General features: G+C 49.4%; 2 protein-coding genes across 3 annotated transcripts in view; one reads left to right on the top strand and one right to left on the bottom strand.

Annotated features, from left to right (window-relative positions):
- Positions 1 to 5,075: 5,075 nt before the first annotated feature.
- Positions 5,076 to 12,240, top strand: LOC144138284 (transcription factor IIIB 50 kDa subunit-like). The gene is made up of 5 exons (XM_077670478.1): positions 5,076 to 5,257; positions 6,297 to 6,632; positions 7,094 to 7,195; positions 9,061 to 9,360; positions 11,536 to 12,240. The coding sequence occupies exons 1-5, from the start codon at positions 5,195 to 5,197 to the stop codon at positions 11,887 to 11,889; spliced, it is 1,155 nt and encodes a 384-aa protein (XP_077526604.1). The 5' UTR covers positions 5,076 to 5,194; the 3' UTR covers positions 11,890 to 12,240.
- A 3,314-nt stretch (positions 12,241 to 15,554) lies between these two features.
- Positions 15,555 to 23,821, bottom strand: part of LOC144138282 (eukaryotic elongation factor 2 kinase-like) — a 33,700-nt gene continuing 25,433 nt past the window's right edge. For both annotated transcript variants that reach the window (XM_077670474.1, XM_077670475.1), the window contains 3 exons: positions 23,112 to 23,236; positions 22,591 to 22,769; positions 15,555 to 17,316 (listed from right to left, as the gene is read on the bottom strand). In XM_077670474.1, coding sequence (XP_077526600.1) covers positions 17,204 to 17,316; positions 22,591 to 22,769; positions 23,112 to 23,236 — 417 coding nt within the window. In that variant the 3' untranslated portion in view covers positions 15,555 to 17,203. The remainder of the gene's footprint in view (positions 17,317 to 22,590; positions 22,770 to 23,111; positions 23,237 to 23,821) is intronic.

The raw sequence follows: 23,821 nt of genomic DNA, 5'->3' as shown, positions 1-23,821 counted from the left end.
CTTTATCTGACGCTGATGAAGCATAGAGCTCAGTGGGGGCGTAACAAATATGAAGTAGTGAGAGGAATGTCGAAATGAATAATGGTTCCGCGGGTCTTACATTTGCGAATGCAGTACTCTGCTTAAAATCAGACGCTCTAGCAGGCCTTGAAGTGAACCAGAGAACAGTAGGCTGTTTGGCCTTAGGAGCGCATGGAAAAACAACGAGACAGTGCAGGCACTAATGGGCTGGGGACCGTTTGAAGTTCGAGAAGCTCGGAGTAAAATGAGTATAGAGGGGAGGTTGAGAGCAGTGGATCAACGTAGGTGGACAGCTAAAGTTTTTAGGTACCTATGCATGAAAAACGTGGACACGCGCAGTGAGACTAGAAGGCTAATGATGAAATACGGAAAGAACAGTGGAGAAGCGATGACAGCCAAGTTAACCAAAAAATATGCAAGACAGATATAAACGAATAAATGGAGAGAAAAAAATTAAAGCTAAAACGTCGTTAGAGATGTACAGGGCTGAGAAATTATACATCAGAAAGGAAAATTTCAACGATAATTCCAAAGGCAGTGCTTTGCTTTTTGAGGCTAGAGCAGGTTGCTTGCGAACTACGAGCTTTGTGGGGAAGTATACATAAAATGATGGGGTATGCGTGGTCTGCGGAAAAGAAACAGAAACTATGCGGCACATAGTGTTGTAGTCTGAATACATCCATCCAAATCTGCGAAAAAAATATTCGGCTTCCAGAGTTAACTTCAAGTCTGTCGAGGCGACGAAAAGAAGATTAGAATGCTGGTAGACGAAAAGAAGAGAGGGGAATATTGCCTAGGAAAGCTACCACATGTAACAAATAAAAAGTGCCTGCCCTAAGAGCAGCGCTAGTATTGAACGAAGAGCATAAAACATAGATAAATTAGTGTTTTTTGGTATGATGACGCGTCATTACCCCGTTAAAAAGGGGATACCACAACCAATCAATCAATAAATCAATCAATCAATCAATCAATCAGTCGATGATGAATGATGGGGGTGACGTGAATCAAACCTGGGTCCCTAGTGTTATGTAGCCGGCGTCTATCCGATTGTTCCATCTCGACACGGACATGGTCGAAGCGAACGCGAAGCAGCAGGTATACCGATTCGCGCAGTACACCCCAAACCAAAACGTTAGGCCTACGAAGTGCACTCCCGAGAGTTGCTGTGGGTGTTTTAAAGAATTGGTGCGTACCTCCAGAGTCGCACATACTTTCAGTGTGGTATTGGCCAACCAGAGAATTCATCACGAGAAAACTTCGCGTTCAGCCACCGTCGTCGCATGATTTTAGGAATTTGCGCCAGGGCGTGGGTGAAAATACTCCTCGGTTTCGTCAGATAGTTCTCAGTTAATTTTTAACACGAAGCTGTTTTATTCCCTGATACACAAAGATTTCACTGACCTCATATGCGTCACGGAAATGACGCCAGTACAACGGAGCAAACGGCCTGTAAAGGGTGCACCCCTGCACACAGGGTCTGCTTGCGGGGAAGTACCTTTAGTACTAAAGAGTACGTTATACCTAGGGTTGTTCGTTTTCGGGTTTTATATTTTAACACTAAAGTGTTTTACGCCGGTATACACCAAGATTTCACTGACGTCATATCCGTCACGGAAATGACGCCAATACAGCTTTGCAGAAGCGACCCGCCAGCAGGACGTCGCTCGCCAACTGCCTGACACGAAAACGGAGAACAGGGGGAATTACACAGGAACAGACGAGGTTTTATTTATTATTAGCGTTTTATTTTTTTTCGTGTGTGTTTTTTGTGTCCTTCATATATAACCACCCCCATTCTCATGACAATAAACAACTGATAGTTCGCGCCTCACCTCGTCTGTTCCTGCGTAATTTCCCCTGTTCTCCCTTTTCGTGTCAGGCAGCGCACGTCTGCACCTCAAGATGCTAGAAAATGTGACAAGGTGTGCATATTAACGTCGACATTCGATTTTTAATGCGTAAGTATTCTGTACCGAAGCATTCTGTGCCGAACGCGAACGTTTAATGCCTTGTCAAGACATTTAATACTTATAAAAGTGTAAAGCACTGGAAGAGGAGGAGGAGGAGTAAACATTTATTTGCGTGAGAGGGCATTGGAAAGTAAATCAAAAATATAACCAAGCGAAACAAAAGCCATCCAGTTGGGATACTGATGGCCAAATCTAGCAACCGTTGTGGGGATTGCGGAGCTCCGCCATCTTTCCTATCCCTCTCGGCCCCCCGCGGAGGCAAGAGGGGTAGTACCTCTCTCTCCGCGGTCGCGCGCTTCCCCCTCCTGGAGGATGCCCGTGAGAGCGGGGGGGGGGGGGGGGGGGAAGGGGGGGGGGGGCGGTCGAACTCCTTACGTGACCGGTTTGCCCGGAAGTTCCGGCGGCCTGGTCCGGGGTGGCAGACGGAGGGAGGCCCTCTTTGCTCCTTGGATACGAACCATTGTCGGGAGCGGCCGTAAGTACGACTCGCTCCTTTTTGGCCTTCCTTTGTCCGCCCTCACGCCTGTCTCTCCCGTTCTGGCTAAGGGGGTCTTGGTGGTGTAGAGCGACGCGCCCGACATCCCTTTATTGCATTGCAATAAACGTCGGAGTGGGCGAATTCTGTGTCCTGTGTTCCTTGCTGTTCGCTGCCGCTACGCCAAGTTGGCGATCCGTGGCGGTGTTCAGCGGAGTTGGCCTTGCGGCCGAATCTCAAGAATCGAGCTAGGCCGCTGTAAGAACCCTGGTCCCCGCACCGAGCACCGGCCGTTGCAGGAAACTGGAAATCACATCGAATACAAAAGATCTACTGAAAATGAAGCCATAACGCCGCAGTTCTGCCTAATCGTGCGCTTTCCTGGCTCTGTGTGAAAAAACTGTGGTTGATTTTTTTGCCATAGAAATCGGTAAAACTGCAGCTGAGCATGATTTGCGGGTCGACGGCTGTCTTGTGGCACCTCGCCTCTGCACTTCAAGATGTTAGAACTCCAACTATCCCACTCCCAAGCCTTGTTGAACATTTTCTAAAGCCTTGACAGTCTATCGGCTTTAGAAAATGTCAAACAGATGGGGAAATGGGAGGTGGGGGAAAAGGGCCGACTTGCAGCTCGAGCTGTTGGATGGTTGAATTACACCGACTCTCGATTAAATGGCCACTGCAAACAATCCCGTGCTGTCACTCTTCGGAAATGAAAGCACAAAGCTTACGGTTACAGAAAAAAAATTATAAACTGCTACAACATTTAGACGACGCGACACTGTAATCGAAGTCGTACGAAGATAGCCTGTAACCGAAACTGGTTGAAATACTTTCAACCTCTTAGAAATGAATACTAATACTTTTATTCTTGCACAGAACGGTTGGAGCCAAGCGTGCAGGCCTCAGAAGGTAAAACTGCATGCGCATACCAATAAAGTTTGCGTACCCCTTAGACGCACCCGACGAGTTTAAGTAGCTGTTAGTTCACCCAGAAATGTAATACATCTGCCTAGACTTGTATAGCTTTACCGGGCATATCTGTTCACAAAAACACCTGAATGTCAAAAGCACCGAAGCAAACACGGCCAAACCAACGGAATGCTGCGCACTCAAATGCGGCGGCCCATTCCAGTGACGAGGGGAGTGCCAAATGGTGGCGCCACCTGTCCAGCTGTCGGGCCCCTTATGACGTTTCTTGATATGTCGTAAGGCTCAACTTGAAGGTTACCTAACGTTAGGCCTAGACATGAGACATGAGGACTAACGTCACGCCTTGAAATCCAACGTTTACTGGAAAAAAATACACACTCCACATTCTCCAAGCTGCGGGCACCAGTTACCCTAGTGCAGCTGGAGGATTTCTTTTTATGTAAGCACTGAAGGACACACCACGAGGGTCCACGACGTATTGCTTTAGGTTTGAAATAGTTTATTTACATGTTCCGTCGTCGCAATTTTCACTGTGGTATAGCTATCCGTCTATATCGTCGTCTTAATTCCCAATCCATGACTGGCGAGCCCGGATAGCTTTGTCCAAAGGCTTTCAAATTTCTCCCGAAGTGGAACGCGTCCAGGGGTTTATGCAGAATTTCGATTTTAGGGGGGTGTCGGTGGGATGTTTGGGGGGGGGTTGTATAAATCCCTAGGCAGGGTGCTTGTGGTATCTTTTTTTTTTTTTGGGAGGGGGGGGGGGGGGTGTCGAAGTCCTTCTGGTGGGGTGTTAGGGGGTGTCTGAACGCGTCGACCAGTACGCGCTAGAACCGTCGGCAACCGGCTTCGCGATCGCGAACTGGGCGTCTGTAGCGCGAGCTGTCTTGTGCTCCCCCGTTGAGGCGCGGATGCACATGAACTCTTTTCTTGGTCTTTTAACAAGTGTTTTATTCCGGGATTCACGAAGATTTCACTTACGTCATATCCGTCACGGAAGGGACGCCAGTACACCGAAACAAGCGGCCCGTAAAGGGTGCACCCCTGCACACAGGGTCTTCTTGCGGAGAAGCAACCTTTAGTATTAAGGAGTACGTTATATTTCGGGTTGTTCGTTTTCGAGCTTTATATTTTCATATGGAAGTGGTTTATGCCGGGATACACCAAGATTTCACTGACCCAATCCACCTTTGTCGAAGCGACCCGCCAGCAGGACGTCGCTCGCCAAGCACACCCACAAGACAGCCACTGACCCGCAAATCATGCTCAGCTGCAGATTTCGCTGCACATTACGATGTCACCAGTTTCACCGATTCCTATGACAGAGGAATCAACCACAGTTTTTTCTAGCGCCACACACAAGCATGGACGACGCCGGGCGCTGCACGTACGTGCTCACGTGCGCGGGCTATGCCCCGCGGTTTTCTGATGACGCCGCACAACTACAGTAAACTCTAGGTAAATAGAGTTAACTAGAATTCAGTTCACTCTGCTATGAGCATTGTGCCCACTCCAAGAGAAAGCGTCTACACCAACGTTTATAGTATCTATAAACGTTGGTCTACACGGCCTTTTCATCGAGTCACGCTACCTCGTAATAGATAGTTCTAAATATATTCGACCTATAGCGCCACGACAGCGCCTGGCGGAATACAGGTGCCAATTTTCCTCTGCCGGCGATGGTGGCGATGGCTCACTATGCGCTCTGGCCACTTTGACGCTTTGACTGCCGTTGTGCACCCATTCAACCAGTTTGTTTCAACTGTTTCACATCATCCGTTGGCGCAGGGGCGAAATGGCGAACGTTTCGTGCCCGTCGTGTGGAGCTTCCGCCGTGACCGAAGAAAGCGGGGATGGAGTAAGCCGCCATCGGGTCCATTCATAAGCCATCTGAGCTAACTTTATCAATGGCGTGTAGTCGCAACTTTGTTGTCCCTTGCTAGCCGGAACGTTTCCCACGTGGTTGTGTAACAGGAGAAGAAAAAAAAGAAAGAAAGAAAGAAATATAGCGAGTTGGAATCTGACCAGGCTGCTCAGTTAATTTTAGTAGTAGTAGTACTAGTAATGATAATGCAGAAAGTCAGGTGCCTGAGATGCAGTGCGTGCCTTGAAGATAATTTCTTCGACGTTGAAGTGCACTGTCTTTACATTGCCCTTGGAAACTCAAACTGCGCAACTGTATTGTACCATAAAGCCCTCAGCGCTGGTCTGTTTTTTCGGTACGAAAGGCTTCTTTCAGTACGCCAGTGCGGTGATCGAACCACGTGACGATTAAAGTGATGCATTTAGTTGACCCGCCAGTGCACTTACTTGGCAAAGAGAACAAAAATTAAGGCCTTCGTTGCGGGTTTTCAGTCCAGATCCTCTTTGATCAAGAGGCATGATGAGAAGCAAGCCCCCAGACACTTTCTGCACCGAAATGATTGAGATGTCATGTAACTAAACTCGTCAGCAGAATTTCACCGGTGCCTTGAACTGTTGAACCAGGGTTGAACTCTACCCGCCGCGGTGGCTCAGTGGCTAAGGCGTTGCGCTGCTGAGCGGGTTCGATTCCCGGCCGCGGCGGCCGCTTTTCTGATGGAGGCGAAAAGCAAAAACGCCCGTGTGTACGAGATTTCGGCGCACGTTAAAGATCCCCAGGTGGTCAAAATTAATCCGGAGCCCTCCACTACGGCGCGCCTCATCGCCTACGTTGCGTCGGTGCGTTAAACCCTACAATCGATCAATCAAATCAATCAGGGTTGAACTCTGGTGCCTAGGGTTGAAGTGAGGCCGTACTCAATCTCTGCCACTGTTTATTTAGCATGTTCTGGTCTGCACAGACTGTTGTTGCTGTCGCTGACAGGTATCTTCTTTTCTTTTTCTTTTTGTCTTCAAACTTCAAATGACTGAAACAGGTTTCCCAAGTGTGCACTGCGTGTGGAGTTGTCGTCGACACTGCTGCACTGATCACGGTAGCGGCCACTGGGCCAGACACTGGCTCCAGCTATGTGGCCAACACAGTCAGCCTCGCCCTGCGCCACGGTGGCCGCAATGGACCAGAACTGCGGTCTGTGCTGACGGAAAACCAACTGGGCAACCGTCGCCAGTGTTACGAATGGCTGAAGCGGGCGGCCACCCAGTTTGGCATGGACTCTGTGATGCTGGAGCGCGCAGTCAACCTCTTCAACAAGAAGGTCAGCCGCCAGTTGCTGTCACGACAACTTGCCATCGCTGCGGCCTGCTGCTACCAGGTAAGGTTGACCTGAAGAAGTGTGTTTGCTGGTAGTGTCCGCTATGATCGCTAACTACCCGCTGCGGTGGCTCAGTGGCTAAGGCATGCTGCTGAGCACGAAAACGCGGGTTCGATTCCTGGCCGCAGCGGCCGCTTTTCTGATATAGGCAAAGAGCGAAAAAGCCCGTGTGTACGAGGTGGTCAAAATGAATTCGGAGCCCTCCACTACGCCACGCCTCATCGCCTACGTTGCGTCGGCGCGTTAAACCCTACAATCAATCAATCAGTCGTGCCCACGAATGTACTTTGTGTAGATTGTAGAAAAAACGAGCTGTTAAAGAAACATAGCGGAATATGGATGCACAAAATAATCAGTTGTATTGCAACTGTTTTATACTGTGTAACTTTTGCGCGAAGCTATTTCTTGCTGGCGATTCTGCTTTGAGTGTCCTCAGAGGTGATCACTTTTGTACCATGCAGGTGCTGCGAGAGAACGGCCGTTCCGTCTCACTGCCCACATTGGCGAAGTCATCCCAATGTACAGGCAAAGAGCTGCATAAAGCACTTCGCACAATCACCAAAGTGAGTTGTCTTTCTTCTGCCTCGCTTTTTGCAAGCTCAGTGAAGCCATTTATGCAAGTGCCAAATGTGCGCCAAATCTTCAGAACAAAGCTTGGGGCACATGTAGGGTTGCCACCTGCCCGGTTTTTACCAGTCTTTTAGACAGCGGGCCTGTTGCTCGTCTGTACTTAAAACTGGCCGTCATCGGCTGGTTTTTTGGCCATCGTGCCGCGATTCTTAGTTTTTTGACGTTTTATATGCGTCATTTCAGCAACTACAATGATAAAAACTTGTAGAAACAGAGCTTCAAAAAGTAACTTGTTACAGTTACTGTGAAAAAGTAACGTCGTTACTTTTTCATTACTGTATAAAATTAAGTAACAGATAACAATATGGCTGACGATTACTATAATCCCTAATGCGAAATTTGTGTGCAGCGCGAACTGCCTTCTAGGTCATGGCACATAGCTGCTGCGTCTCGGGAATTGACAAGCGAACGTGCGCTCTGCCGTTATCTCGCAGCAAGTTGCCAACGCGGAGAATAATGTTGCTGTAAATCGTGTTTCAACCCCACGCAAATATCGCTTGGTTCGGATGAGCCACGCAATGAGGAGCATGTCTCGCTACCTCCCCCTCACTCTTTCGCCAAGCGTTGCCACTGACAACCGTCTCATGCGGGCATAGCGTTTTTGTCCTCCCCCTCACACTTTCACCACACTTTCCTCCGCCGTTTTTTTTTTTTTTCTGTCTTTGCTCGCTCGGTTCCGACGCCGTCGCCACCGCCAAACCGGAGTAGTGGATGCCAAAGTGCTGGGCATTAAAACCAAATGATAGAGTTTATTTGTGGGTGTAGGACAGCTCACGTACACGCCTAAACGTTTCTAATCCGTGCACCGTGTGTGTCCGTCGTCTCTTCGTCCGTGTCTCCCCTTTGTTGCGCAATTATTTTATCTAGTTTCTAATCCAGATGTTTTTCACCTATGCGAAGGACGTGAGCTAGCATAGATGAAGCAGGTGAATGTTTCTGTCCCCAACTGGTGTCTTTCCTTGAGCCAATATCGGTGCGCCATTCTCGGTGGGACCGCTTTGTGGTGGCCTTTCTTTACACGGGTAGGTCAGCTTACTCCTCAGCAGAGGTCTAATTGACAGTTTTTTTTAACCGCAGAACTGTTTAAGCTTGAGCTTGGTCTGTTGGCGTTAGAAAAAAAAAAAACTAAAAAAAAAAAAAAACCTCCCCCGGCACAAGGCGCCTCGCATGGCCTTTCACGCAGTGGCTTTAGCAAAGGAAAAGGGAAAAAAAAAAGAGCGCACTTGACCGTGTGCATCTTGAGGGGTGCCCGGCGTCGCCCAGGCTTGCGCATGGACTTGCACCACACGAGGAGCTTTGTCGTCGTCGTCTTTGGCACGGCCAACCCATGGTGAGCGAGTCGCTACAGGGCTATCCCTTGAGAGCTGGAGGCCGTTGTGTCAGCCACGGGACGTTTTTGGTTGATTGAGTTTGGGAATTCCTAGGCAGGCTTGTTGGGACAGGGAAGCCCTGAGTGGGTCAAAGGAAGGCAACAAAGGCGGGCTTGACTTGTTTGGTGGCAACGACGTCTTGGCGGCTGTTAAAGGAGTACTGACACCAATTTTCGGCGTTAATGTTATTCCACAGTTCGCTTCCTTTACTCGACAGAATACCCTGGCTGAAATATGAGCGGCCTGCGACGCGAAGAACATACTTTAATTGGATGTCATGATGGTCATGATTTGTGATTAGTAAAAAGGTTGTGTGTGATATGGATAAGACGGTCGTGATATGCAATATGGTCATGATCTGCATGGTGGTCATGATATGCACGACGGTCGTAATCCCTGCTGAGCTGACGGGTTCCTGCGCTGCACAGGGCGCGTCGGACGGCATGGCGCCGATGCGGCTGCAGGATCTGCTGCCAGAGGCGGTGCAGTCCCTGGACCCCGGCGAGCGGCCACAGGTGATGGCGCGGGCAACGGCGCTGCTGGGGCCCCTGCATCGGTGCTGGTTCCTGGAGGGCCGTCCCCCGCGCTGCCTGGTGCCCAGCCTGGTTTTCACGGCCTGGAAGTCTCTGGACGTCGCCCGCACCTACACCACCTACAGGGCCTTCTGCAAGCAGCACGGCATGGCTCCCATCGAGACGGTCCTGGGCACTGTTCGCACCCTCAACAACGTGCGTGCTCCTCGCGTAGTTCGTTCTTGTATAGTTCATCCCAGCCGCTGCGTGCAGCACAGAGTGGATGCTGCATTGTTCTAAACGGTCCACTTGCATCAGTGTGTCTAACTCACCGGAACATTTCGTGGTGGCTGGCTGAAGAAACGCGGCAGTAGGCATTTGGACACCCTGCAAGTGAGGGGGTGGGAAAGTCCTTCCGAAACCCTGACACGTACTGTTGCGTTCCGGCCACCATGGAATGTCATGGTGAGTTAGATGCACTGATGCAGACGGATCGTTCAGAACATTGCAGCGTCCACTCTGTGCTGCATGCAGTGCGTGTGATAAACTGTTGGTTGTTGGACTCAGTAAGCGTTTGTTGAACCCGAATGTCCAAGTCCGATTGAATCGTTCAGCCTAGTGCACCGCCAATTGAAGTGCATGATGTGGGTGCAGCAGTCGCAATGCTGCCACAAGGGGAAACCATGGTCACCGCGTTCGTGCTGCATCGGTTTCCAGCCCATTCTTGCCCCCCAAAATGCTGTTGTTGTTTGGTCCCTCGTACTTTGCCTTTCTGTGCTTCCGTCATTTCTTATCCCTTCGTATCCATACTGCGTGGACTATTGCGGCTGGCCTCTTGACCTCTCTAGCTAGCCTGCTGGGGCGACAATAAAGACAGCTGCTACGTATTTGGCAGCGTCACAGTAGTGCTACAGCAGGTTTGTCGTAACAGTGGCAATGTGCGGGAGGTATCTCGAGGAAGCTGTCACTGAGGAGAGATCATTGCTACACCTGTGCTGCACCTGTGGCACCTTTAGCAGCTGTCGCTACAGTAGAATCTCGATGGTACGAATCTCGCGGGACCGCCAACAATATTCGTGTCATCCAAAATTAGTATGAACCAACACAGACCAAAAAATTGAGCATTAAAAAAAAGTTTCCGTTTATTTCTTTTTTTACTTTCGTGTGAAGAAATCTGCGATTTTTTCTTCTTCTGTTTTAACGTCCATGTCGCCGAGCAGTCTTTTCTGGAGTGCGTAAAACTACCCTGCGTTTCCTCACTCGCGGTGCCCAAGCTCACTACACACCACAACAGTCAAGGTGTGAACCGCACGTCGCGTTTTTGCACACGATTTGTGCGCGTCGGCGTTGCGCGTGCGATCTTTTCATGCCCGCGTCGATGATTCTGCCCCTGCGGCAGCTTCTGCTTCTGTTGTGAACTGACGTGTGATGTGCGTGGCAGTGGGAGGAGCCTGATGACTTGCTCCAATGGGGCGGCGCATGCCTCATGGCGGCAGTTTTGAAGCACTCAAGGCAGCCGGCTGGCTCCGCCGGAGATGTTTAGGCTTACACACCAGCATGGGCGCTTTCAGTAGTGGCGCGGATGATGTTTCATAGTACCATTTTCACCCGCATTATCATCTCCTTTACTGCATAAGCAACTTCAATTGTTCCTTGAGTGGCATCTTAACGAGTGGTCAGAAGCAGTCGGTCGAGCTACTTGCACCACTTCGCAGCCCTGTTGCCGCTGTCATGTTGCCGCCCCCTGCCACGCCGCGCGCAGCATGCGGGTGGTATTCGCGGCAGCGTCAGCGCGCCTGTGTCGTGCGCGGTGTGTTTTCGTGAGCAGAAAGCAACAGCCCGGCTGTTCCTGGAGAAAGAGGGACAAAGAGAGGGGAGAGAGCCCGCTTGTCGCCGTTGCTTGCTCGCTCGGCAGTCGGGCGCCTTGCCGGCTCGTCTGTATCATCCACCGGGCCATGCAGGTCCGTAACAGCTGAAATTCTGCCCATTGCAAACAATGCAATTTCGCCACGACTTCTCAGAAATTCGTATCACCCAGAATCGTATCATCGAGATTCCACTGCAGCTGTTAGGAAGACGTAGGCTCTGCCACCTGTTTACCACGCCACCCACAGCTGCCCACGGGTAAAGGAGGGCTAGAGGGCAAGCATTGACTTGTAGTGCCAAAAGCTGCATCTAGTTAGCCGTTACGCTGAAAGCAATGAGAGCAAAAATAGGTTTGGTTGCGAATGTAGACAATTTGTGCACGCACATTGTGTGGCGTCTCCAGACCAGAAATGCAACGCTAGGTGGCATGGCGGTGCATTTTGCCACCTGCTTGCGTGGCCCAGCTCATTTCGTCGCCGGCTGTGCACTCAATCGTTAGCTCACGCCAGCCTTTCTTCACCCCAGGTGCTCCTGCGACTGGCAAAGCAGCTGCCGTGGCTCAAGGACACCGAGGTGAAAGTGTCAATGGTGACCGCGTACGTGGACGACATTCTGCGCTACTCAGCCTCCCTGGCCCTGGACGCCACCAACGAAGTCCGTGGCACCGCCCAGGGCGAACTTACGTCAGTCGAGCGGTCGGCGGCCATCTTCCACACGTTCCGCAAGCCCCCCAGAAAGCAGTGGCCGGGTCCAAGCGATTCGACAGTTGCGGACTGCAACGGCGATGGGCACATCTCCGACTCTGAGATCAACGGCTACATACGGAATGAGGAAGAGGTCCGAGCTGTGCAGAGGATCATCGAGAGCAAAAGCAAGTGACGCGAGTAGTTTTGTAGTTGTGTTTGTTTGTTGTATATATGAGATGCTTCTCAGGGACTGAGGAAGAAGAAGAAAAAAAAAAAAAAAGGCGGTGTCGGTGTGTGTGTTTAGATGCTCAACAACTGCTACTTCAAAGAAATCGCTAGCGCATTATATGGCATTGTGCAGTGCTGTGGCACAGACAGCAGTGCATTTACTTTGGACGGACAGCCCTTCAAAGATTGTGAAACAAAGCCTGCCCCTTCCCCCTCAACCACTCTTCTTGCTTTCCTCACTATCTCCGATTTTCATGGCCCCCTCTTTGACTTGCTTTCCTACTTCTTTCCGTCTTTCTTCCTTTCCTAAACCGTCTCTCATATGCCACATGGCAAAAACGGAAGAAAACGAAAAATTAAAGCCTCCCTCTTTGTCTAACAACAACGATTGTTGAAAATTTGAAATGCAACGCTCTCTTCTGCCTCGAACCGAGTCAAATCAAAGTCCAGTCTCGTGAGGATTTCGCTCGCCATCTGTGTTCGGACTGTAATGATGATGATGGCAGTTGAAGTGTTTGGCAAGTACCACGGAGCAAGAATATATAGAAGGGAAACGGTCCATTGCAGCAAGCACGGGCAAGCGACCAGATAATGTCACAATGAAAACCAAGGCGAACTGCCAAGCTTCGTAGCTGCGACGGCAAAGGAGAGGGTAGCAGCACCTGATGGACGAAATGATAGCGGCCGCGATTCATTCCGTGGCTGCGCAGTGCAATGCCGATCGCGGTGGCCGCGCAGTTTCTTCGCCCGCGGCAGCTGCCGCTAGCTTAACCTCTGACGAGCACTTGTGACATTATCTGGCCGCGCTAGGGAGTTTCGTTTCCCCTCCTATCTTATTCTTGGTCCGTGGCACGTACCCAGGACTGGCCAGGGATGAAGTGCTGACTGCCCCTGCAGTTGATGTGCCTTTGTGTGAAACCCAACCCGTTGTGCAAGTTTGCTTCCTGTAGTGCATTTTGGGCGTAACGATTTGGATTTTGGACTTTGAAGACATTGGCTTCCGACTGGAGAAAGCTTTGCATTTCAACTGTCTTTCACTTCAGCCACGATCGTCACTGTCAGCAGAGAAAGTTGGCTTTCCTGCAGTTTATTTTGGAGCGACATCCAACGCCATCAGTGAGGCAAGGAGCGCTTCGCTCTGAACACCCAAAGTTGGCAGCCAAGTCTCCTGGTTCTGGTTATGAAACTTTGACCCTGGAGTATGCATGTGGCATCTCCGTTTTACAGAAAGGTAGTGCATGTTCCATCGGAAGTCTGGTCAGCGAGTAATCGAAGTAATCTGAGTGGGTTCAGGAATGTTTTACTGGGCAAGCAGAGCAGCAGATTCTGTACGCTGCTCATAAAGCAAGTAATTACACAGGGTATCGTGCATGCTGCAAATAACTAAATGCTACAGCTCAGTACTGCACAGTTATACCCTCACATTCGTTGTGGGGGGAGGTATTAAAAGGGAGATCGTGTCGTGGGCACCCAACTTGTTGTGGTACCCACCACGATTTGTGTGGACAACGCTGGCCAAATGTCAATGAACCAGGTGGTCTTGATCTGTACCGCTCAACGACTGTTTCAAAGGCTAGTCATACAACAAATTAGAATTTGGGATGTTTAAACGAGTTCTCGCAAAAGCTTCTAGCAATCCGTTTGATTTCCCAGTTGTGGATACTGTTAATTAAAGACGTCTAGTATTTGCAGATCAGACCTTACAGGCAGAGTGCCTGTCAGCAACACCAGTTACAGAGACGGAAATCCGCGAAGCCCTTTGGAGAAGGAAAGCCAAAACATCATGTGGCCATGACGGCATCCCTAGGTTTATTGTTAAGGGCTGTGGACCAATATTTACACCCATATTGAGGCATATTTTCAACGTTTGTATACAATATGGAGTCTTTCTAACCCTATGGAAACACTCAATTGTTGCACCCATATTTAGGTCGGCCGACCCTTCCCTTGTGGTCAGTTATCGACCTGTATCACTTCTCTTTGCTCTTTGTCCAAAGTTCTGGAGCTTATTCTGTACAGCCGCCTTTACTCTTACTTCTCCCAGAAACTGTGTACACAACAGCATGGCTTTATTACTCATCGTTCACCTGCAACAAATTTGTGTGCTTTTCTTTGCAAAGTGGTCCCTGCCGTACATTCAAGATACCATATCGATGCAATCTACTTGGATTAGTCAAATCTAATTCGATTTGTCACACTCCTTGCTGCTGCACAAACTGGATCACTATGGAATATGTATGACTTACTTGATGCTTTCTGAAAGTTATTTGTCTCAGGTTGTTTCTCTGGTGAATTTCGCTCAACTTCTGGAGTGCCTCAGGGAAGCAACCTGGGCCCCCTGTTGTTCTTGATTTTCATCAATGACTTGGCTGAGCACATGCAACACTCTGAAATGCTCCTCTTTGCTGATGACATTAAGATCTTTCGGCCTGTAGGCAGGGTTGGCGAGTGCTCTCTTCTACAGCATGACATCGACACCGTCTCAGCATGGTGTTCAGCAAACATGCTTCGCATCAACCCATTCGACCATGGTCGACAGGTGCCGATTCAATTTTTGTATAAGCTGCACGGGGGTTCCTTTACTAAAGCGTCAACAGTCCTGGACTTGAAAGTGCACATTGATTCATCACCGAGTTTTAAACACCACACTGAAAGAACAGGCAGCGAGGCAATGCAGTCCGTTGCTCTCTTAACACGTCACAAAAGAGTTCACTGATCCTACCTTCTACTTTTCCCTCTTTCGGGCTATTGTGCGTTCTTGGCTAGAGCACTGCTCAGCTGTATGGAACTCTGTTCCTTAAATGTCTCTGGAATGAGTCCAGATGAAAGTTGTTTGAATCTATTATGATCGTTACCTTTTCAGGAGAATATGTTGCACGTATGACAGAATGCTTGACCACATTGGATTAAGCAGACCGAGTGGCAGAACAACACTCCTCGAGATGTGCTTTCTTCACAAGCTCATTCTTGGTGCTGTTGACTCCGCCACTTTGCTAACTCCATTACTTTTCATGTCCCCGCACGATGCCATTTCTTGCCACTATTTCATCCTGCCGTCAATCATAAAAGTCCTATCCAGAGAATGCAACTCCTGTACGACTCACTTGAGGCGCCTGATCCGAGTATCTTTGACTCTTACAGCACTTTCTTCCGAGCTCTTAAAAATGCATCTAAAGCCCGAGTGTGCTCTTTCATGCTGTAGAATCGTGCGAGTCAGCCATGCAATGTTTGTTCCATTGATGCTATTTTCAATTCTTATGCTCTTCTTTCTGTATTGTACACATCTTCCTTTCCTTTGTTTCTTCTGTGCACCATGCTGAAGGTAGCATGCTGTTTGTGGGCACTCATCCAAAATAAATAAAAAATGAAGTAAAACAAATTTCTGCATTCCATGTGCCTAGAGAGCTGTCAACTCCACAACCATCCTCTCTCAGTGCAGGAATATAGACCAATTTTACATGCTTCGTCCTAAGAACCGGGCAACATGGACTGAAAAAAAAAAAAAAAATGCCAGCAGTGCATAGACTTTCTTAAAGTCGACCATGACTGCACTGATGATGCAGAAAGCCAGCCACATGCAAGGTCTTGCCATCTATGACAGCACGCACATCATTAAAGAAAAAGACAATGTTTGGTTGTAACACATTTATATTCTGGAACAGCTCAATACAGCTGGGAAAACATGAACCGGGCAGGCAATGCAAACTTAACAATGCAATCTCAAAGGAACCACGAGTTATTGAACGGTGCAACTCTTGCGAAAAAATACAGTCGCACTGCAGATCTTTCTGGCTGGCCCGGTTTTGCACCTGGGCCCAAATCTGCGCACAGGCAGTGCAAAACCAGCGGTGTAATCACAAATGTGCCTTGCCTGACACCTCGGCTAACAAACACAAACTCCACTACACAGTGCAATAACAGTGAGCACCATCTTTATTGAAACAGCACATGCAACACGCACACACAAAAGCACGGGTTTAAACAGGTACCTGACACTCGAGCATTAGAGACGCTGCATTGCCGTCCTTTACAACAGGCAAGCATGTATCCTGGCATCAGACACCCGATCGCATTAGGTGCCTAGCAAAAACTGACCTCGCAGCCTACTGCTAGTGGTCAAGAGTGCCACGCACAATTTCACCTTGGTTACAGGACTACATTCAAAAACTAGCACCGAGACGATCGACACCGGACAACCTAAACTAACCAAAAAGTTTAGACGTGGAATAAATGTTAGTGCAGCTATATCACATTGCAGTCATCACAACTTCTTACGTCTGTGCACGGTACGCACCGCTCAGACAACACGACTGACTCAGTCTACTTTCCCGTTAAGCCACCAGGCCTCTAAATGGCACCGAAATAAGGTGCCCGCATTCAACTGCTTGCAGCTTACATCTCACCCAACCATTCACACACACCACAAACGGTGCTGTTAAATCGTTAAAGCGAGGAATCTATTAAAGACGGATTCCTCGGCACATTCGCACTGCTCTCACTTTGATCGCCGGCTGTGCCACAAGCAAAATAATAACCCGTGAAGCTGACTTGGGAAACTGCAGAAGCGTGAACCTGCAGATGTGTGAAAATGATAGGCAGCAGCATAACCTATTTGCACTCTGCGTGCAGTTGTGGCTTTGTGAGGGACGCGTCTGACCCCTTCCCCCCCGAATGATAGCACAGTCTCGTGCTTTTCTTAGTCACTGTTTCAAAAATGTCAATGAAAAGTTTGCACATTCAAATGAACGAGGACATTCCTTGTCCCACCACCGAGACCACACAAAATCCTGGCACTGCCCTAGGAACAAAACAGCGAAAGCCAGCACCACAAAAATGACCGAGTTGAGTGACAGATAACATGTGACAAGAACAACCATGCCAATCAATAACTAGCCTGTGGCACAGTCTGAACACTCTATACAGCCTGCTTGGGCTCCCCGCAAAAACCAACTCGTAGCCGGGCCAATCCAATCCTCGTTCCCGCAAAGTGCTTGTTGGGAAGCAGTTTTGGGGACACCAGGTACGCAACAGAGAAGACTGACCCTGGGGAAGAAACTGTGTTCCCACACAAACCGCACGCAACCAATGACTTCTCGCAAAAACCGATCCGTAGCCAGGCCAATCCAATCCCTGTTCCCACAAAGGGCTTGGTTCAATGCCTGCTTGTTAGGGAGCAGCAACGGGGAAACAAGGAACGCAAGAGGGAATTTGGGGAGAACCGACGCAACCCTGGGGAGGAAACAGTGAGACGTGGGTCTGGAGAGTGGCTTGTTCTTCCTTCAGCATCCCTCCTGCTGTGCCGCTGCCTCTTCGGCCAACTGGTAGTACTTGTTGGCCAGCCGCCCTTTCATGGCAGCTGTGGCTGCACCAGCGGCTTCTTGGTACAGCTCCCCTGGAAGAGAAGAAACGACTGCTCACGAGTCCACTTAGTTTGGACATGTCCTGTGTGGGACAAGACACGGAGAGGATGGGTATTCACGACCATTGTTTCCTATGCCACCAGCGTTGCACGATGGCAGCTCGATTAAATTAGTGGTGGACTTGTTTGTTAAAAAAACCCTTGCAAGGTACCGATCATGTCCTTGTCTCCTCTGGTTGTAATGCAAAAAAGCGGGGGGGGGGGCTTGTCTCATTTACGCAACAAGTACAGTTAAACCTCGATGTAACGAACTTCAATGTAACGAAACCCTCGATGTAACGAACCACGGAATTTTTTGTAACTCCAAGTGTATGCACACCATGTATTTTCGCCCTCTGTGTAACGAAGTCCCGTTTGCCGGAATTTCAATGTAACGAAGTTTCATGGAGAACTAGGCATGAAATTTAAGTTGTAGAAGTAGATTTTGGGAGACGCAAACGCCGAAATGGGGTCCCAATAAAATGCGAACGGCGACACGGGTCGCCCAATGCCGCGGATGCAGCCAGCCACGGAGTCTGAGTAAGCCCCTTGCCTACAAACTGCGTGGCGTGCATACACGGCTGGCGCACTGCTTCTGTCGGAGCTTAATCGTCTACGGCTTAATCGGCATCAGCGTGAACCGCACGGGGCGTTTTCTTCCCGCAAAAACGCAAAACGCGCCCCACAAGCCACAGGCGCGCTGACGCAGCTGCGGTAACCACCCGCGCGATACGGGTAGATGCAGCTGCCGCTTCTAACCGCTCGCTGAAACGCAACTCGAGGGGCAAATGAGAAGGGCATGCGAGAAGAAAAGCGGATAACGTGGGCGAAATTTTCATTGTAAAACGTGACACGCGCCGCTTACGAAAGCACCCAGCAGATATCCTCCACGGTGTTAAAGGAGTACTGACACGAAATTTCTCGCTTTCAGTTTTTATGCTGTAAAGAATACCTATGGTCCCAGTAATTACGAAAATCGAACCGAAAGGCGTCAGCCACCAACATATAATTAATTATAGCACGTTTATTGCAACCACTTTCAAATTCGGTCGCCGCGCGGGAAAATGGCCGTTCGAAGGAGAGCCTGCAAGCGGACTGCCTGACGTCACGGTCTCCGTGACGTCGGACCGTGACGTCATGGTCTCCGTGACGCCAGGGACGTTCGCTGCATCGTCTGCTACGGATTGCACGCGGTTCACACTAAAGCGCTGGACACATGTACGATTTGTACACTCGATTCGCATGCGACTGATCGTTACGACTGTCACCACGACTAGTCGTACGCGTGAATTTGAGACACATGACCCGATGCGTGCATGCGATGCGTCGTCGGCGTCGCTCCGCCCACCGTTTTTGCTCCATGGTCAACTACGACTATCGCTGAGCTGAATTTGTAGATCCCGCGCGTTTAATCGCAAAAAATGGATAAAGCAGGCAATCGTGAAGCGTTTCCTGCCTTCGGAAACAGTTCGCGCACACGCCGGCCGCGCCTGCCAGCTCGGACACTCAGCGGCTCGATCCGGCGCAGACCACGGTAGCAAGACGGTAGCAACCGCTTGTCGCTGCTCTTCTGAATCAATCTGATCGTTAAAATGAAGTTCCACATGCGAGAAAGTAGGTGTTAGTGTGGTGAAAAATTGTGCTTGGGATTGTTATCAGGGCTTATTTTAAAAGCGGCGATCAGATATCTGCCGCGATGCAAGCGTATACGCTGACCGGCCCCCCGCGGCGCGCGGCGGGCGGTGCGCCGACCGGTCGAGAGATGGCAATACCTGCGCGGAAACGTGAAGTGCGCACTTCGCAAGCCTTGCTCACAGCGGTACCGCAGCCAAGCCAAACCTCCTATCGAAGCGAGACCGCCCACAACAACAGCGCAGGCTATCGCTTCCGGTTCCGGAAACAACTGTATGACGTCATGCTGAATCGGCCGCAAAATCGCGGATAGCCTGACGTCACACCCTAAGCGATTTCGCTAGTGCTGCCGATTTGTAATAGTTCGCGGCCAGGGCAATTAAAATCGATTTTTGATGCGTTTCCAGCCTCGGATCGCTCCAAAACTTTCTGTGGGTAATCTGTACAAACTACTGAAGCCAATTATATCGTTATTTAGGCCTCTAAATTTGGTGTCAGTACTCCTTTAAGCCTAATCGCCTCTGGCGTTGCCGCCGCCACCGCATGCCGCCGCTTTGCACTTCATTCGAGTTCGCTCATGCTTCTTGGGTTTCATCGTCCCAGCAAGCATTTGTGAATCTTTATGAGCCTTGCACGCGCGTTTTTTTCACACCGGCGTCCGCGATTGCGTGCCGGCGGTGGGAGGACCCTCACCAGTTTCGCCATGGTTTCGACGCGCGCGAAGGATATTTGATAGGCGCTCTCAAGAGTAAGCGGCGCGTATGACGTTTTACAGTGAAAATTTCGCCCACGTTATCCGCTTTTTTTCTCGCATGTGCCTCTCGTTTGCCCCTCGAGTTGCGTTTCAGCGAGCGAAACCACCCGCAGCTGCGTCAGCGCACCTGTGGCTTGCGGGGCGCGTTTTTGCGGGAAGAAAACGTTCCATGCGGTTCACGCTGATGCCCGCGTAGACGATTAAGCACCGATAGAAACAGAAACAGTGCGCCGGCCGTGTATACGCGCCAGGTTTTCTTTTTCAGGAAACGCTTCACGGGATGAACACTTCATTATAACCGCTAATTTCAATGTAGCGAAATTTCAATGCAACGAAGTAAATTAAGAATTTTACCGACTTCGTTACATCGAGGGTTAACTGTGTAACCTAACTCGGTGCACAATTACAGTTCAATATGTCAAAGCCAAAACAGAAATTGGTCTGCAGTTATCTTGGAATAGTTTTCCAATTGTGAACACACTCTTATACCATAACAAGCTAACTGAGAATAAATCTTGTGCCACTTTGGTCACAATAAAGCTGTTCATTAATTTATTCTATCCCCAGTAGCTGCAACAAAATAATAACAGCAAAAAAGGTTGACAGATATTTATCATGCGAATATTTGACAAGTCCAAAAGTATAGTATACGTTTTACCATTTTTGTTGATTGCTTCTGGGGCTGCAATGCAAAACTACGCACGTTCATTGCATAGAGTGGAACAACCATTATGACAAGAAATTTAAGGGGAGAGACTGGCCTTTAAAACAAACTTTTTTTATTAATTGGTCTACGATAATCAAAATCACTGTGCATGTGTTTTTTCTTTCCTTATTTTGAATATGTAACGAGTTTTCAAGTGGCATAATTATTTTTTGTGTTAACTATTGCCTCGACAGCCCGTGGACGCGCTAAGCCATCTTGGCGCAGTTCTCGCGATAAGTTGCCGCCAGACACGCACAAAAGCGTATTTCAGGCGCTTTCTAACACAGCTCGTTCTTCCTTTCGGTTACCGATAGACGTATCTACTCTATTATTAGGCTGTGACAGGCTTTTGCCGCTGCTCGCATGAACGAATACATGAGCTGTTGCACTGTGATGAGAGTGCTGAGCAGACTAGCCATGATGGCACGCCAATCAGATTGCAACCTGCGGTCACGTGCAGTCAGTAGCCAATTAGGCAGCGCATTCTGTTTTTTTTTCTACCCTGGTTTTACTTGCAACCAATGGACGAAACTAAGCGGTTCTAGCGGGGAATTGAAAACGAAAAGAAGTACCTTTACATAAGACCAAGATGGACGCCATAGCGCATCTAGAACCCCAGCGGTGAGTCGTGGGAAAAATGCCATTTTCGCGTCAAATCATGCCCGATTTTAGCGGTCGTCGGTGATATAAATTGATACTATGGCTTAAATACGTACTCTAGGGTCTGGATATTTGGCTGACAGGAAGAAAAATAGCTCTACTTTTTGATAATGGCGATTTTGAAAAATTGATTTTTCGGCCAAATTTTGGAATTCTAAGACCTGTGTCCCCCCTTAAACCAAGCTCTGCAATTATAGGGTAACGAAGTCCTACAGCTTGTTAATTACTTCAAAACTATACAATGCAACTGCAAACCGCTTTGTTTTGACTTTTCCATAACCAACTGTACTTGGTGGCAGGTTTAGCTAGGTGATGTGGATAAATAACTTCAATTAGAGATCTGACTACGGTATACAAAACCTGAATTCCAGCCATGCTGTGCTTCTGTTATGCACTGCTGCTCCTTGTGACAGTGTGTTGCGCCGTGACTCCTCCCATCATTGCAGTACGCACACACAGGCTACGCACATAAAGGTAATAGAGTCAGCCATCTGACAGTATGTTTATCACCACTACCACCACCACTGTGGTTTCAACTGTGCAAGAAAGGACACTGGACGAAAGTCAGGACCACAGTGCATGATGAAACCATGACGTCCAGGCACCAACTAGCCCAACAATACCCTTCAAGATATTACATTCTCATCCCTTTCTGCTGATCCGTGTTGTGTTATCCCTAAAGGTTGCGCTGTGGTCTTCATACTCTTTGCTTTTTCCCAGTGTCCTTTCGTGGGCAGATGAAACCAGCTAGCCCAACAATGCGCTTTATACCATCACCACCACCATCCGATAACACCGTCTTTGTGTTACTGTCCACAGCGGGATGAAGGCCTCCCCCAAAGATCTCCAGTCACTTCTATGGCGAGTCTGTCGAGTAAGTTCGTTGCCCGAATTTCTTCAGGTATCCAACCACACCTAAACCTCTGATCTGCCCATGCTTCATTCCCAGTATGTGACAGCAATATGCATTAGTATGATAAAGACAGTGTCTTTCTGCACTTGTCTGTACGCAGTGTATGAAGACTAAACACAAGCTTGGTTAATTACAAATACTCCTTTGTCCTGATCCGAATTGTGCCAACTTTACTGCTACTTTGAACAAATAGTGGAGATAATAAGGAAAACGAATGAAGCAGTGGCGCCTCTCCAGCCAGTTGACATCACAGAACCTTGCATATGCAAATGGTGGCCATCGGATGAGTGGGCAACTATAGCGGGAGTTCCATGTGTTCCTATCACTTGAATGCTAACATGGAGCTAACACACTGGCAACTACGTTTCTAGTGCTGGCCTACATTGTGTCACTCCTGCCCGTTCTTCATCACTGTGGCGTGAAATTTAAGAGTTCCCACCAGCATTTTTTGCATTTTCTTGGTTTAAAAAGAAGTCTTTCATGGCTGCAGTGGAGCCGAGTCCGTTCAAACTGAACAAGCTTGTATTTTGCCCTCATGGCCACTCCCTTTAGGACGACAGAGAGACGGGAGTGGCCCCAGCAAGCAGCAGCAGCAGCACCCACCGGCTTTGGCGGGGTCCCTCCCCAGCCCATGGCCCCCCTCGAGGTACAGCTCGGCCTGGCGGGCGAGCAGCAGGTACGGGGGGTCGTCCATGCAGCCATCGTACTCGCCCCCCTCGTCGTTCTCCGTGGTGGTCACCGCCAGGTTGTACCACAGCACTGCGTCCGGCCAGCTGCGCTGCCTGCACCAACAGAGGGCACAGCAGCTGCAATCCGACGACGATGGCAATAACGAGAGGAGAAGCTCTTGCGGACGATTCCTCCAGTTTTCGCACGAGTCTTCGTCCTTGTTTACGCAGGCATTCCCACAAAAAAACCCCCAGCTTCAACGGCCAGAGTTGTTTAAAACTACTTGCTCGTTTATTCTGTTGCCTGTTAATGGAGGTTTCTTGTCCAGTCAGGCTGTGCAACCATGTGAAACTGCAAAATGCAAACTGTGCCTCTGGCAAACTTGGGAAAGACGAGCTGCTCGCGGCAGGTGTGGTGACAGTGGTTTGCAAGAGGGTGGAGGGCGGGCGACGTACTTGCAAGTGCCCAGCCCCTGGCCGGTGTCAAGTGCCTTGGCCAGTGCAATCATGGATCCCCGGTCTCCGGCCCTGGCCGCCTGCTCCAGGTACTCCACACCCTTGGACACGTTCTCCTCAGTAGCCTGCAGCAGCGGAGGGTGAAGAAGACAGAAGGAGGATTGTTGGCTCCAACAGCTGTGTGGGCAGCTTCACCCAAGCTTGGAGACCTGACACAATGGCCACACCCTGTGGTGCAGCTATACCTGGAGACAACTTTCTGTGGCAACGGAAAGAAAGCTACGGGGGGAGGGGGAGCTGCGAAAGTGGCTTCGTTTTTCACCGAGAATGCAGGCATATTGGCACCCCTTTCTTTATATGCTTTTCATTTATTTATCAACACAAGGCAACGCTTTCACTGGAGAAATTGGCCTGACTTCATGAATTATACTGTGGACGGTACAGTCCAACACTGCATCGTCCAGAAATGACGTGAATTTTGTCAGCACTGCAGTTTTGAAGGCACGCACTGATACGTAAACTCTTCTGGAGCTTAAAACTGAACAGCGCCACGGACATGTGTAGCGTGCTTACACAGCGCGGATGTGGTATACCGAAAGAGCAGCACACACACTACAGCGCGATGTCAAATCCTGTTAGGATTGCGATGAGTGCGCTAAAGGGTGAAACTATCGTACCGCTGCACTCTTGTCTTTCCGTGACTTCAGGTG

The sequence above is a fragment of the Haemaphysalis longicornis genome, unplaced genomic scaffold (genome assembly GCF_048455015.1).
Source record: "Haemaphysalis longicornis isolate Haplotype H1 unplaced genomic scaffold, Haemaphysalis longicornis Haplotype H1 scaffold_5, whole genome shotgun sequence".
Classification (NCBI taxonomy): Eukaryota; Metazoa; Arthropoda; class Arachnida; order Ixodida; family Ixodidae; genus Haemaphysalis; species Haemaphysalis longicornis.
The sequence above is the reverse complement of the archived record's forward strand: the minus strand, read 5'-3'. Positions and strand labels throughout refer to the sequence as shown.

Excerpts from the sequence above, each read along its gene's own strand:
- LOC144138284 (XM_077670478.1), top strand. The coding sequence starts at position 5,195 with ATGGCGAACGTTTCGTGCCCGTCGTGTGGAGCTTCCGCCGTGACCGAA. Across the intron at positions 6,633-7,093 it reads CTGCGGCCTGCTGCTACCAG|GTGCTGCGAGAGAACGGCCG; the intron begins GTAAGGTTGACC and ends TGTACCATGCAG. Across the intron at positions 7,196-9,060 it reads CACTTCGCACAATCACCAAA|GGCGCGTCGGACGGCATGGC; the intron begins GTGAGTTGTCTT and ends TGCGCTGCACAG.